A 16,223-nucleotide genomic window follows, 5' to 3' on the forward strand; every position below is an offset into this window, starting at 1 on the left:
CAATCCAATCCAATTCTCCCAAACACTAATGCTAACTGGAAAGCAATACATACCTAAAAATCTAAAATATAATGTACAATCATACTGTCGACCATGTTAATTATTAACATCAGATTATTACGTATAATCTGATACCCAATCTGAATCCCTAGACCCAGTTGCTATCTCGATAAGCAGCCACAATGCAGACTTCTAGACTTTCACTCTAGCGTGCATACATTCCCTGTTTAGGGTTTGGAGTGAACATTCAGATAGAGGATTTTGCTTTGCTATTTTATTTTTCTTTTTAATTCAACAGAGTTCATACACTCGAAAAAGATGTTCACAAGATATCAAAATTCACACCTGCACAAAATTGTAAAGTTTTGGCAGCATGATTTGTTTTTAGTTTGCATGTTGAATTAACATTAATAAAATTACAAGGCCATCAATCCTCGAGTAAACTAGGAATGTGAAAGAGGGAAGAAGAATCTCAGCATATCGATCTTCCTCGGACTTAAAATTTGCCGAAAACTGAATAATTAATATTAATTAAAAATAATAATAATATGATAGAGAGAAGATTAAGCATGCCTGCCTGCCTGCTTTAAAAGCTATTTATTACTGCGGCAGAAACCTCCTTTCTAGAGTTGTACTTGGAAAAAGATGAAAGCAGACGGGAGAATCTTTCAGCATGCCGTTCAGTATCTTATACTCCAATTTCATTTCCCCCATTAAATGACAACATAACTGCGCCAGTCTTTTCCTTTGACTGACCAAAGGCAAAAACAACAACCACCACCTTCCCTCATGCTTCACGAGATTAATTTAATTAATTAAACAAGCAGAAACAGACCAGAGAAAACAAATGCTCATCCAAATTAATTAAGCTCCTACAAAATGTAAATGGTTTGATAGTTTAAGTGATGCAAATGTCACGACAAGGGAAAATTAACCTTGATTTCGAATAACGGTACATCAGATCATAAACAGACATGAATTGCATGCAATAATCTATGTCTACTGTCTTCCATTTTGTTCTTCAGAGTAGGTGATGCATGAGAATGGTTAACTAGAAGGGAGGAGGGCGGAGATGATCGGCAGCGGTTGCACCCCAACCAAAAGCGTCGCTTGGTAGCTGGTAGCTTCGAATGTTACCGGCCAAATTGCGGAAAGGAACGCCGACACCGGAGGGCTGCGACGCGCCCGGCGGATGCCTCTCGGCGGCCGCAATAGCCGCCGCCGTCTCCTCCTCGCTCTCCAGCGGCAGCCGCTCGTACACGGCGTTTGCGAACCACGAGGCCATCAGCACCACCGGCCCCGCCGCCACGAGTGGGCCCACCACGTTCCCGCCGACCACCTGCCCCTGGCAGCCTGCCAGGAAGACAGTCAGGCCGCCGGCGCCCGGGGGCGCCGGAGGCGGGAGCACGGTCCCTGTCAGGGAGAGGATCTCGAACCGCCCCCTCAGCGTCGCCGCCATGCTCCCCGAGCCGGGCTGGCGAAGGGAGACGTTGTCCACGGCACCGCAGCCGCTGAGAACAGAGACGCCGCGACCGCGGCGGCGGCTGTACTCGCCGATGCACTCAACGACGTCGGCGCCGGCCGCGACTTCGAGCATGTGCGAGTGCAGCGCGTTGGGGCTGTAGCGCGTCACCACGATCGGCGGCTTCGGCTTGTTCTTGGAGCCGGGCGGCCGACCGCGAGGGCGGCGGATTGGGCCGCCACCGGCAGCGACAGAGCTAGAAGGCTGCTCTCCCTGATCGCCGCCGCCCTCCGCCGAAAGAATCGCGTTCTCTTCCGGGGAAGCCTTAGATTCCTCCAGCTGATCCTGCGGGCCGAGGAGGTGCTTAAGGTACCCGGAAGATCCTCCGCCTGCTTCAGAACCCATTCCGGCCATCGCCGTCTCATCGGCTCGCTCCCACCACTTGTTCGCCAGCTTACCCCTCTCTCTCTCTCGCTCTCTCTCTCTCACACACACACACAACTTCCAATATAATCTCCAAATCAAGAGCCAAAAGCAGTTCCTTTTCCAAATCAACAGCAAATCTCAAATTAGCTAGAAGCTTAACAGCAACTCAAAAAGAAGACTCAATTTGCCTTGTGTTTGTTTTTTTAATCTGATCAGCGACGAACCAGAACCAGAACTTCCAGAACCAGAACCAGAACCAGCCGTAAGAGAAGAAACATTGAAAATCACTTTCGAAGAGGAAGCCGAAAAAGAAGAACCATTTCCTCTATCCGACTGGGCACTCGATCAGAAACAGCAAGAAAAGGCGCAGATCGAAGATGAAGACGCACAGGAAAAACCGAGGGACAAAGAAGGCTCCCCTGCCTCCTCGTTTTATGATATCTTTTGGAAATCTTGTCAGCAGGGCAAGCGATAGATAGGATTCTTTTTTGTTATCCTTTGACCACGTAGAGAGAGAGAGAGAGAGTCAGAGGGGAGGTGATCACAGAGGAGATCAGAGAGAGAGAGAGAAGAAGAGAAGCAGATGACGACGAGATTGGTGGCGCACACCAACTAGTTTATTTTAAAAGGGATCGAGCGCCTTGGGCATGAGAGAGACTCGGAGCTCATTAATTGCTTTGCTCGCAAATAAAACATGCCCTCTCTTTATGTTTTTTTTTGTTTTTTCTTTTCTTCTAAACTACATTTAATTGATAGGGATTCTGCGACGCCGGCGGACCCGAGAAACGGAGCTCAATTCTTCTGTCCCGAAAATGTGTCTGTCCCTCTATCCCAAATATAAAATGACAAAGTTATCTCGTGTGAAACATGTGATGCAGATTACTCTCGATTTCTAATCAGAATTAAATAGAATTCTGGATCGGTCAACAGACCGATCCATAGCCCTCTGGACCGATCAGGATACATCCTGATCGGTCTGGGATGATGCTGATCGGTCTGTGGACCGATCAGTCTATAGGTGGATCGGTCCACAGACCGATCTCATAGGCCGATCCCGTTCTGAATCACATCGCTTCTTATCGCTTCTTACTGATCGGTCACCAGACCGATCAGATAACCCACAGAGAGCTACTGTGTGGTTACTGATCGGTCACGAGACCGATCAGCCGTGGGTACAAGGTTAGGGCAGAGGGACAAGTCGCGAAGAGGTTTTCGAGGCAAAAGTTAATTGTTCTCTGCGTCACGTGTTTCGCACGAGACAACCTTGTCGTTTTCTGCTTGGGACAGAGGGACAGGCACATTTTCGAGACAGAAGATTTGAGCTCAGAGAAACGGGGAGGATGAGAATTCGAAGGATATCAAAGAGACAATCATTTGGTATATAGTTAGATATGTGTCTAAAATTAAAATTGAGAAAGACGATGGGTTGGATAGGTGATTTTAATATTGATAGTGAGAAGTAGAATTGTAAGCTCATGAGCCTCTTAACGAATATGTTCATGAGCCTCTTAATAAATATATTCATGAGCCTCTAAACGAACATGTTTATAAGCTCACGAACTAAATACTATTAAGTTCGAGCTCAACTCGATAATATTTTCAAGCTTGAAATCAGCTCGAGTTCAGTTTGTTAACTTAATCGAATGAACTTTTTTTTTTGAGCCGAGATCCGAATAGCTCACGAGCGGCTTGGCTCGTTTACACCCTAATTAGAAGATTTTGAGTTGGAAAAAAATAATACCAAGTAATCCTCTCTGTATACATTATAAAGAGAGCAAATATGAACGTTAGAGCGAGAACTAGGAAGGGATCTCTGGCGCACACACTCTGACGTTCAAGTCTGAATCGTCACCAAATGGTGAAGAATAAGATGAATAGTAAAATAGTAGTGTATATGCGTGTGCAGATGTACGTGCATACCTAGCCAACGGAGAGGATCCCCTTTTATATTGACCCTCATAACCTCCACAATCATGAGGTGCTAGAGAATATCTGGTGTCAGAATATCTTGGGTAAAGGAGGGTATAAGGTAAGGGTGTAAATGAGTCAAGTCGTTCGCGAGCCGCGCACGAGCGGCTCAGTCAAAGCTAGACTCGAGCTCGGAGTTGACCGAGCTCGAGCCGAGCTCGAGCCGGATCGTTTAATATTTGAGCCGATCTCGAGCTCATTTAATACTGGCTCAAAAGCTCGTCGAGCATGTTCGAGCTCGACTAATTTAATATTTTAATATTTAAAATAATTACTACTTTAAAGTTAAGTAATAAGTTGAGGAGGTATTTGTGGATAGAGTGTTTCATAAGGTTGTTAGAGGTTGAAGGTTTGAATCCCAACTTGTGTGCACTTGTTTTTATATTTAAATTCACTATTTTCGAGCCGAGCTCGTGCCAAGCTCGAGCCCATGATTAAATGGTTGAGCCGAGCTTGAGCTCAAATTCAGAAACTCGCTCGAGCTCGAGCTCAAGCCGAGCCTCTTTAATTGTCTCGAGCTCGAGCCGACCCAAGCTCGATCTTGGCTCGGCTCAGTTGCAGCCCTAGTATAAGGCAACCCTCCCATAGAAGGTTTTATTGCCTATATATGTCAGAATAGCGGAATATTCCCTAGTGAGTAGTTGTTACTCTCTGATAGGGAGTTATGATTCCATGACAATACTGTCCCCTAACAGGAGTCCAATCGGCTTTGAAGCTGATCGGATGCATGTTGGGGTTGTGCCCATGAAGTGGGGAGTTGAGCCTCGTGTTGGTGCAACCTTAGGTCAAGGTTGACCTGGTTGACCCGACTCGAGTTGACGTAACTCGAGTTGTATTTTGATGTTTGACTTGGGAAGATTGTTGATGCAACCTTAGGTCAAGATTGACCTAGTTGAGTTGCATGTTGATGTTTGACACTCGTGAGAGAGTTGTATTCTTGATGTTTGACAAGAATGGGTGTTAGGCGATTGGAAAGTCCTGGTGAGTGAAGCCAGGCAGTCGGGAAATCCTGGTGAGTGAAGCCAGGTGAAAATCCTAGTGAGTGAAGCTAGGTGAAAGTCCTGGTGAGTGAAGCCAGGCAGTGGGAAAGTCCTGGTGAGTAAAGCCAGGCAGTGGAAAGTCCTAACTGGGATGTTAGGCAGTGTGGAAAGTCCTGGTGAGTGAAGCCAGGCAGTGGGAAAGTCCTGGTGAGTGAAGCCAGGCAGTGAGAAAGTCCTAACTGGGATGTTAGGCAGTGTGGAAAGTCCTGGTGAGTGAAGCCAGGCAGTGGGGAAAGGCCGGGTGATTAAAGCAAGGCGGTGGGAAAGTCCTAACTGGGATGTTAGGCAGTGTGGAAATCCTGGTGAGTGAAGCGGTGAAAGTCCCGTGAGTGAAGCCAAGGAAAATCCAGATGGATCGGGGATGATCGGACTTCTGGTGTTGGAAAGTCCAAGTGGGTCAAAGGGATTGACCGGACACTTGGCAGGGAGTTCTAGCAGGTCAAGGGAGTGACCAGATGCTAGGGATGAAGTACCAATAGGTCAAGGTTGACCGGATATTGGTTTGGAAGACTTGGGACTTGGTTTGGGCAAAAACCAAGCTCTGGATCGGTCACCAGACCGATCCGGTGATACTGTTTGCTCGATCGGTCGGTGACCGATCGATATCAAAAGCTCTGTTCTTGATCGATCGGTGACCGATCAGATTAGTTCTGATCGATGCGCACCGATCGGACAACATCGAGGCGCAAAGTTCGGGAGAAGCTGATCGGTCCCACGGACCGATCAGGGACCCTGATCGGTCTGTGGACCGATCAGGAGCTTCCCTGATCGGTCCATGGACCGATCAGAGACGGAACAGAAGCGAAGTTAGGGAATGGATCGGTCTGTGGACCGATCCACATGGAGCCTGATCGGTCCACAGACCGATCCAGGCACTAGCCGTTGCGACGCAACGGCTAGATTTCTTCTGTGTTTTCTTCGCCCTCTTCGCAGGTTATAAAAGGAGGGCTGCTGCTGCGAGCCTCTTTCTTCTTCTTCTTCCTCCTGGAAGTTCTCTCCTGCCTGAAGCTTCTGCTTCTTCTGGTGCTCCGAGCTTTGCTGAGCTCAACCGCTGCTGAAGCTTCGCGTGAGCTTCCCGGACAGTTTTCTCGACTGGCTTGCTGTTGCATCTGTCCGTGGAGTTGCTACTTCATCCGGGACCTCAGTCGACGAGAAGGCAAGCTTGTTTGTTTTACATTCATTTTGTTCTTGCTATTCTCTTGTACTCTTAGCTTGCTGTTGCAAGTGATTGTGGCGAGGTTTCTCCACCCACAAGGAGTTGATATTAGCCGGTTCTCCGGGGACTCATCCACCGACGGATTGATAGGGCTCGTCCACCTTACGGACACGCCGAGGAGTAGGAGTATCATCTCCGAACCTCGTACATCGCTGTGTTAAGGTTTGATTTTCTTCTCTTTCGTTTCTTTGTTGTATTTTCCGCTGCGCTAACGAATTGTAGGAAGAAACGCGAGAGATTTGGGGTCGGCTATTCACACCCCCCTCTCTAGCCGTACGAAGGATCCTAACAAGTGGTATCAGAGCAAGGACGCTCTTCGTCGGATCAACACCCGTGGGAGCAAAGCTAGAGATGGATCAATTCGGAGAAGACATCACGATTCCACCCTTCTACAACGACAACTTCACATATTGGAAGGTAAGGATGATGTATTTTCTTAGGACTAATATGTTGAACTGGTTTTGTGTACAAGAAGGGTTTTCTCCTCCAATGGATAAAGAAGGAAAGCCTCTAGAGAAGAACAAGTGGACGAAGGAACAAGTCCACCAATCCACGATCAACAATGAGGTAACTAAAACAATTGAATTTTCATTACCTACTAATATTTTGTGTAAGATAGGTAAATACAACAATGCCAAGGAATTGTGGGATAACTTGGCCAAGTACCATGAGGAGAGCTCCACTTCAAGCCATGAAGAGGAGCCTAGTGAGCCAAGTAGCTCACATCATGGAGGGAGCGAATTGGGAGTTGAGGGCTACTCAACATCCAAGGAAGAAGAGGAGGAGAGTTCCTCTTGCTCAAGTTCGGAGCAAGAAGAGGAAGTTTCCACCTCCGGAAGGGTTGAAGAAGAAAGCTCATCTCCATCCACAACCCTAGGTAACTCAAACACTGTGATTTCAAGCAAATTACACATAATGTGTTTTGAGTGTAGGAAACATGGGCACTACAAGAGTAAGTGTCCAAGGAGGGTTAGGAAGACTCCACCGGCACCAAAAGTCAAGGGAGCCGGAGTCCCAACACGCAAAGGCAAGAAGCACGTGGTGTGTTTTCAATGCAAGCGAAGGGGACATTATCGGAGTCAATGTCCAAGGAGGAGGCAACCTCACAAGGGCAAGAGACCGGGCACATCGATAGGGGGAGCTAAGGCAAACCCTAAGGTACCTTTTAAGGCACACTATTGCAATTCAAATAAGAAACATGCTAGTAGTTTTATTGCTATTGCAAATAATGATGAGCATGTTAACACTAGAAATCAACACATGTGCTTAGGTGCTAAACATGTTAGCCTAGGTAAGGATAACACTAGAAATACCAACCCTAGGTTTAACGCTTCTAAAATTAAGGAAAACCTAGGTAGAAATCCCAAGAAGACTAGACACATGCCTAGGAATATCTCAAGAGAAATGACAAATTAAAACTTGAGGTATTAGAGAGGGAAAATCAAGTCTTGAGGTCAAGACTTGATAATTTAGAAAAGGCTCTTAAAAACATGGAGAAGTCATCTCTAGGGTTTAAGGGTCAAAACCAATGTCCAAGGACAAAAAGGGTTTGGGTCACAAACCTAAGTCCCAAATGGTCAAGCCCACTTATCACAATGTTCCATTCGATTATGGAACAAAACCTAGGGCTAGGAAGACCATTACCAAGGTTACAAGGGGAGTCACCCCTATAGTTGACCTTGATGAGACCCAAATGACCAAGGCTTCAAAGCCTAAGAGGGTCATTAGGAGGGTTGCTAGGGAAGTTATCCCTAGTGAATATTTAGTGAACCCAATGAGCTCAAGTAGGTATTGGGTTCCTAGGAGCATTTTCTCTACCCCATAGATGGGTTAGAGAGTGTCAACTTCAATAAGAAGGGTAGTTAACCCAACTTTGAGGAAATTGACACTCAAGGAGCATTTTCAAGGTTTTGTTAACCTTTGAAAATGAAATAGAATTACTAGTTACTCCTTGAAGAGCTAAATGTGCCTAATGGTGGAAATATCATTTTTAATCTTAAGTGGCACAATTTGAGGAAAACCTAGGGAAATACCATAATTGGGATTTTGGTTTCCCTTAGGGATATAAGGGCAATCTAGGATTAGATGTTAAATTAGCTAAGTGATTAAGGATACTTAGATAGGTAATCTAGGTATTTCATTTGTGCTAACTTACCATGATTGTTTGCCATATGCCATGTCATGACATCATATTTAATTTATGATCATTTGAAATGTCATGATAATGCTTAGGTTATTTATATGTCATGCTTTAGTTAAAATTCAAACTTTATGCCATGACATCATGACATTGGCACATGTTTTTACTTATGATATCATTATATGCCATGTCATCATCTCTTGCATTATAATCAATAAAATTGATTTAAGGACAAACATATAATTTGATATTGAGATCAAATTGATGTTTAGAAAATGCATGAGAACTTAGCCTAAGTTGACCTTAACCCATATCTCACATCAAATTGACTTGAATGTGGTTTGATACACCTTAGATGTGTGTGAGATATTAGGATCATGAGTTAGGATCAAGGTGCATAGTCCTTGTACCTAGATGAGCCTAATTCAAGAAATGGGGATCATAGGGAACGCTTGTGTACAAGTCATGTACATCTAGCCCTAAGATTATGGTCCTAAATTCAAATGGTTTTAAAAGCATTTTAAAATTGATTTGAAAAACCTTGATGAAGCTTTCCTAGTGATAGCATTCATCATTGGACTTTGTGATACAAAATTGACTTAACTTTGAACTATTTCAAAGTTTTCGAATTTTGTATCAAGATTTGAAAATAGAAACTATTTTCATAGAAAACTATTTTTCCGTGATAGTATATGGTATGAGGAGTGTATCCTCAAAATTTTACGATTTTTGGAATTTTCTGGAATTTATTAGGAGTTTCTGAATTTCCGGGAAGGGAAATCAGAAATCTCTGATTTCAGAGTGTGGATCGGTCACCGGACCGATCCAGGAGTTCGATCGGTGCGGTGACCGATCGGTGACGACCCAAGTGCGATCGATGAGCGTGGATCGGTCCGGGGACCGATCGGGATTCGATCGGTCCGGGGACCGATCGGGATTGCGTTCGATTTTCAATTTGTCTGAAATTTCAGCTGGAAGTTGGGTTTTGTGGATTTCTAAAGGTTTAGAACTCTCAAAGACATTGTTGGTGTAATGGTCAAGGGGAGTTGACCTTTAGGGGAGTTTTACCTAATTGTCAAGAGGAGTTGACTTTTAGGGGGAGTTTGTACTCCTTAAGACTTTTGAGGATTAGTGATATGGGATTATCACTAAATTGATTGTTGAGTTTAGTATCAAGGGGGAAATTAAGAGTTTCAATGAAAGGTATGGGACTTTCATTAGGAAGAAACTCTTGACCTTGATACTCTCCTTTTTCTTTTTGGTGTGTGTCAAAAAGGGGAGAGTGTTCATTGGAGAATTATTGGAGAACCCAAGTTAGGTTATCGGGTTAACGAAAGTTAGGAGAATGTCAAGGAAGAAACTTGAATTCTTTTGATGTGTGTCAAAAATGGGGAGTATTATTGGAGAACCCAAGTTAGGTTATCGGGTTAACCTAAGGGGAGAATGTCCAGAGAATGTTCAAGGAAAGAACATTGGACATTGGAAGATGATTGAAAACCTAAGTTAGGTTATCGGGTTAACCTAACTTGATTATGGTTTTGTCAAACATCAAAAAGGGGGAGATTGTTGGTGCAACCTTAGGTCAAGGTTGACCTGGTTGACCCGACTCGAGTTGACGTAACTCGAGTTGTATTTTGATGTTTGACTTGGGAAGATTGTTGATGCAACCTTAGGTCAAGATTGACCTAGTTGAGTTGCATGTTGATGTTTGACACTCGTGAGAGAGTTGTATTCTTGATGTTTGACAAGAATGGGTGTTAGGCGATTGGAAAGTCCTGGTGAGTGAAGCCAGGCAGTCGGGAAATCCTGGTGAGTGAAGCCAGGTGAAAATCCTAGTGAGTGAAGCTAGGTGAAAGTCCTGGTGAGTGAAGCCAGGCAGTGGGAAAGTCCTGGTGAGTAAAGCCAGGCAGTGGAAAGTCCTAACTGGGATGTTAGGCAGTGTGGAAAGTCCTGGTGAGTGAAGCCAGGCAGTGGGAAAGTCCTGGTGAGTGAAGCCAGGCAGTGGAAAGTCCTAACTGGGATGTTAGGCAGTGTGGAAAGTCCTGGTGAGTGAAGCGGGCGGTGGGAAAGTCTGGTGAGTGAAGCGGCGGAGAAAGTCCTAGCGGGATGTTAGGCGGTGTAAATCCGGTGAGTGAAGCCGGTGAAAGTCCCGTGAGTGAAGCCAGGCAGAAATCCAGATGGATCGGGGATGATCGGACTTGGTGTTGGAAAGTCCAAGTAGGTCAAAGGATTGACCGGACACTTGGCGAGGAGTTCTAGCAGGTCAAGGGTGACCGGATGCTAGGGATGAAGTACCAATAGGTCAAGGTTGACCGGATATTGGTTTGAAGTCTTGGGACTTGGTTTGGGCAAAATAGCTCGGATCGGTCACCGCACCGATCGGTGATACTGTTGCTCGATCGATGCGGTGACCGATCGATGAAGCTCTGTTCTTGCCATCGACGGCCCGTGACCGATCAGATTAGTTCTGATCGATGCGGGCCGTCGATCGACAACGATCGAGGCGCAAAAGTTCGGGAGAAAGCTGATCGGTCTACGGACCGATCGGAGGTTCCCTGATCGGTCGCCCGATCCGTCTTTGATCGGTCCATGGACCGATCGGGGAACAGAACGAAGGTTAGGGAATGGATCGGTCCGTGGACCGATCCACATGGAGCCTGATCGGTCCACAGACCGATCCAGGCACTTGGTTTCCGCTTCAGATTTCTTAGGCCCTCTCTTGGAGTTATAAAGGAGGGCTGCTGTCGAGCTCGGGATCTTCTTCTGCAAGTTCTTGCTTCTGCTGTTCTAGAGCTTTGTTGAGCTCGCTTCCGAAGCTTCGCGTGAGCTTCCTCGACTTCTTCGACTGGCTGTTGCATCTGTCCGTGGAGTTGCTACTTCATCCGGGACCTCAGTCGACGAGAAGGCAAGCTTGTTTGTTTTACATTCATTTTGTTCTTGCTATTCTCTTGTACTCTTAGCTTGCTGTTGCAAGTGATTGTGGCGAGGTTTCTCCACCCACAAGGAGTTGATATTAGCCGGTTCTCCGGGGACTCATCCACCGACGGATTGATAGGGCTCGTCCACCTTACGGACACGCCGAGGAGTAGGAGTATCATCTCCGAACCTCGTACATCGCTGTGTTAAGGTTTGATTTTCTTCTCTTTCGTTTCTTTGTTGTATTTTCCGCTGCGCTAACGAATTGTAGGAAGAAACGCGAGAGATTTGGGGTCGGCTATTCACACCCCCCTCTCTAGCCGTACGAAGGATCCTAACACCTCGGAGGTCCGACCGGCTCTTAGGCCGACAGATTGTTTGCTGGGTCATGTCCACGAGGAGTAGGGAGCTGTCCCGAAGGTCCAACCGCTCTACGACCGATCGACTGTATGTTGGGAGTCATGCCCATAAGGAGTGGGGAGCTAAGTCCCGAAGGTCCGACAAACTATATGCTGGGATCAATTGACTGTATGTTGGGGTCATGCTCATGAGGAGTGTAGAGATAAGTCCCAAAGATTCAACTAGCTCTTGGGGCCGACCGACTGTATGCTGGGGGTCATGCCCGTAAGAAGTGGGGAGCTAAGTCTCGAAGGTCCGACTGACTGTTGGGACGACCGGCTATATGCTGTGGTCATGCCCATGAGAAGTGGGGAGCTAAGTCTCGAAGGTCTGACTAGCTCTGGGACCGACCAGCTAAGGAGTGGAGAACTAAATCGCGATGGTCTAACTGACTGTTGGGTCAACCAGCTGTATGCTGGAGTCATGCCCATGAGGAGTGGAGAGCTAAGTCACAAATGCTCGATTGGCTCTTGCGTTGACTAGTTGTATGCTAGGAGTCATGCCCACAAGGAGTGAGGAGCTAAGTCTTGAAGGTCCGACCGGCTCTGGGGTCGACCGACTGTGTGTTGGCGGTCATGCCTATAAGGAGTCGGCGGCTGAGCATCAAAGGTGAGTGGTCTGTCCGACTACGTACATCCTAGTTGTCATCTGATTTTGATTTTGATTGTCACCTAATCTTGACATTACTCTTGGAGTCACTTACAACACATCGTATCAGTATATATAAACTATAGACCCGAAGATTAAGAAAGGAAATAAGGGGACATTTGGTTTAGGGGAATAAGAATGGAGATTGTGAATAACAATCATTAATTGTCATTGTTAATGTTTGGATTATATGAATGGAAATATAAATAAGGGAATGAATCCTTATAATTCGGTAATGACTCATTCTCATGTCTCCTCTTCAATGAGTCATTACTCTATTTTCAACAATTAAAATATTCCCTTATTCCAAAAATACTCTTGACCTAAAACTAAAATTCCTTCCTTTAATATCAAATATCAAAATATATTTATTTAATTTTTCTTTCATGTCATTTTCTCTCTCCTTGTTCTCTCTATCATACTTTCTCTCTCCTTATTTTATCACACACTTTCTCTCTCAATCTCTTCCATCACACTCTCTTCCTTTTTTTTCTCATCATACTTTCTCTCCCCTCAATTTCTCCCGTTACACTCTCTTTTATATTTTTCTCTCACCAGACTTTCTCTCTCACCAAACTTTCTCTCTCATCATATTTTCTCTCTCCTCAATCTCTCATATCACATTCTCTCCCTTTTTTCTTAACACACTTTCTCTCTCATCATGCTTTCTCTCTCATCAATCTCTCTCATCACACTCACTTCCTCTCTTTTTTCTCATCACATTTTTTTCTCATCATATTTTCTCTCTCATCATACTTTCTCTCTCCTTAATCTTTCCCATCACACTCTCTCCTCATTTTTCTCATTACACTTTCTCTCTCTTTATCCTCTCCTATCATACTTTCTCTCTCATCATATTTTCTCTCTCATCTTCTCTCATCATCCTCTCTCCCATTACACTCTCTTTCCTTATTTTCTCTCATCACACTTTCCCTCTCTTCAATCTTTCCCATCATACTTTCTCTCTCATCATTCTCTCTTATCATATTTTTCTCTCATATCTAATTTTTTTTCTTATTTCCCTTTAAGGGTAAAAAAGAAAATTTCGATTTATTCCGATAGAAAATATTTAACTAATCAAACATTGCTTTTAAAAGTGATATCCATGCTCATACGCATTCCCATTTTACAATACTATGATTCTCATTCCGATTCCTATTCCTAAGAAAGAACCAAATGCCCCTTAAATCTTAAAATATGAACTTAGCTTCAATTTCAATAGAAAAGAGATCTTTTTAAAGAAAAAATCTTTTTTTGATGGAAATTAAAATTAAAAGAACATTATGTTAATATAGACAAACTAAGATCCATAAATATCAAAATTACTTTAAATACTATAAAAATAAAAATTACTAAAAATAATAAAAATATTTCGAAAAAAACTTATATTGTAGCTAAAATTTTACTTAAAATTTGACTTTTATGATTCCTCTATAACAAATATAGATTTTAAAATTCCACACACGTGGTTACCGATAAAATCTAATTCCGAGTTTCAAATTAAAAATTATGAGCATTTAAAATTTAAATTGATCCTTTGTCACTCTAGTGCTTAGCGTTTTCCATAGATAGAGCCTAAGCGTCTGAATAATTTTATCGACGTGATAAAATTAATTCGATCTCAACCATCTAATATCACGAGTGATTTAAAAATCAGACGTTTATTTGTATTACATGGAAATCGAACACTTATTATTTGAAAATTTATCCATCTATTTACCATCCCAGGGCTAAGTGTTTGAGTCTTAGGGTGCGTTTGGTTCAAGTCATCATGTATAACCTTGGTTATGTGATTACCAGGTAATCACATAACCAAGGTTATGGAGAATAAAATATAACCAAATGTTGTTTGGTTCAACCTAGGTAATGCAATAAAAACTTGTTTGTTTGAAGGTTTTAATGAATACCCTGGTTTAATATTTTACCGTATTACCCTCAATTATAAAACCAACTATACATAGTATTATTATTATTTATTTATTTATTTATTTATTAATATACATAGAAATTTTTATTTTTAAAATTTTTATTTTTTATTTTTTTTATTTTTTGAAATTATTTATACCCCTATACTCAAAGGTAAGGTTTGATATTGAAATTTAAAATTTTATTTAAAGGTCTCCTGTTAATTTATTATATATTTTAAAAATACAAGTCTTTACTAAGTTTTCAATGCACTCCCTTAATAGATGTGCGGAATTTTTGACTTTTTTTTAGACCAACGAGATTTTGGAAAGAATATTTATTTTCCTTTTTTTAAATTTCAGATTACTCCCAATAATTTAATTTGACTCCATGAGAATAGATTTTTCATTACAGATGAACAGCGTAGCATTATTCTAAAAAAGAAGGGCTCATGAAATTGTAGACTCTGGGAATTGAGGGTTGACTTTGTCAAAATCTCGAGCAAAATCAACCAGAACCAATTCACGCTGCTTCTTCAAAAGAAGACTGAAAAAGAAAACACCAGAGGACTTGTAAAAAAGACAGGAAAGTGTTTCACAGATTAGATATATTACTAGGATTAAATGAGATTATTATTTTTTGAGATTTTCCTGATAGCTATCCACTGCATTTCAATCTCTGAAACTTGATAGTTGATACACAACTTAGAAAACTAAGAAAAGAAAAGACAGTTCAAGACAGAGATCTGTAATGCTGTAATCCAAAATAAATCTACTGAAACTTGATTGTTTATCCATCACTGAATTATCAGTCGAAGCTTAATGGAGACAGTTGATGTTTCCTTACTGTCAAAACTGGTTTCTTTATGATGTTTGAAACAACACATAATTTAGCTTTGAACTCGATCACATGCCTCTCAGAAACCATTTGACTTCGCCTCTTTGTCCATCAACACCACCCCATCCTTCCTGGCTACGATCACGGACGTCGCCAATCCGAGGAACATTCCGTGCTCGACCACGCCGGTGATCCTCAGGAGGTCATCACTGATGGCCTGTAGATCTCCGTGGATTCCATCCTCGAAGAACAGGTCCACGATTTAGTTCTTGTTATCCGTCACAAATGGCTCAATTTCGGATTCTTTTTCGGTAAAGGCGCTAGCTTTGGCGTTGATTGAAGCCGTACGGAGCTTGAGGTTGAAGCCGGGCGTGCCGTCGAAGAGGTTCTGTAGTCGGCGGAGAGTGAGGGCCCAGCCGAAGGGGATGACCTCCACGGGGATGGCGAGGCCGCTGCCTCAGAGGCGCGGAACGAGCTTGGAGTCGTCGACGATGACGACGAAGCGGCGGCTGGCGCCCTCCACCATCTTCTCCCGGAGGAGGGAGCCACCACGGCCCTTCACAAGGTTGAGCGTCGGGTCGACCTCGTCCGCGCCGTCGATGGACAGGGCGACCACCGGGTGCGCGGCAAGATCGGTGAGGGGGATGCCGGCGGCCCATTCGGAAGTGGGGATGCCGACGATGTCACGGAGGTCGCCGCCGCGCAGGAGGTCGCCGATGCGGTCAAGGGCGTGGGCGGCGGTGGAGCCGGTGCCGAGGCCAAGGACCATGCCGGACCGCACCAGCTCCACGGCGCAGAGGGCGGCGATGCGCTTCAGGTCATCCTGGGACTGGCCGGCAGCCGCCATAGCTTCTTCCGTCAGCGAGCGAGAGGGTTGGAGGAGGAATGGCGATCCCATCGGCAGATCAGAAGATCGCTCGAGAGGTTTGATTATATTAGAGGGGTAGATTGAAATTTGGTAAATCTATAAGGTTATTTTTGTCTCAAAGGGTAAATAACGAAGGATAATATTGTCTTAATGTTTTGGTTAACCAGGGAATCAAAGAAAACCCCAGTTTTATGGGGTTTTCTGATTCCGAGCTATATGCCCAACTTGCTGATGTGTCAGGCATGTAGCATAACTTAGGAATCATCAATTACCAAAACCAAACAAGGTTTTGGTGGATAACCTTAGTTGGATAACCAAGGTTATCAAAGATAACCCCGAACCAAACATGCCCTTAGAGATTTGTGGGAATAATATATTTGTCTAGATAAGTTAATTGT

At 43.9% G+C, this 16,223-nt stretch overlaps 1 protein-coding gene and 1 pseudogene across 1 annotated transcript; both read right to left on the reverse strand.

The window, feature by feature from the left end:
* Positions 1–889: 889 nt before the first annotated feature.
* LOC122027574 (AT-hook motif nuclear-localized protein 29-like) lies at positions 890–2,345 on the reverse strand. The gene has a single exon (XM_042586560.1). The coding sequence runs from the start codon at positions 1,874–1,876 to the stop codon at positions 1,052–1,054; it is 825 nt and encodes a 274-aa protein (XP_042442494.1). The 5' UTR covers positions 1,877–2,345; the 3' UTR covers positions 890–1,051.
* A 12,534-nt stretch (positions 2,346–14,879) lies between these two features.
* Positions 14,880–15,804, reverse strand: LOC122027670 (annotated as a pseudogene).
* Positions 15,805–16,223: the final 419 nt, after the last annotated feature.

The sequence above is a fragment of the Zingiber officinale genome, chromosome 10A (genome assembly GCF_018446385.1).
Source record: "Zingiber officinale cultivar Zhangliang chromosome 10A, Zo_v1.1, whole genome shotgun sequence".
Classification (NCBI taxonomy): Eukaryota; Viridiplantae; Streptophyta; class Magnoliopsida; order Zingiberales; family Zingiberaceae; genus Zingiber; species Zingiber officinale.

Excerpts from the sequence above, each read along its gene's own strand:
- LOC122027574 (XM_042586560.1), bottom strand. The coding sequence starts at position 1,876 with ATGGCCGGAATGGGTTCTGAAGCAGGCGGAGGATCTTCCGGGTACCTT.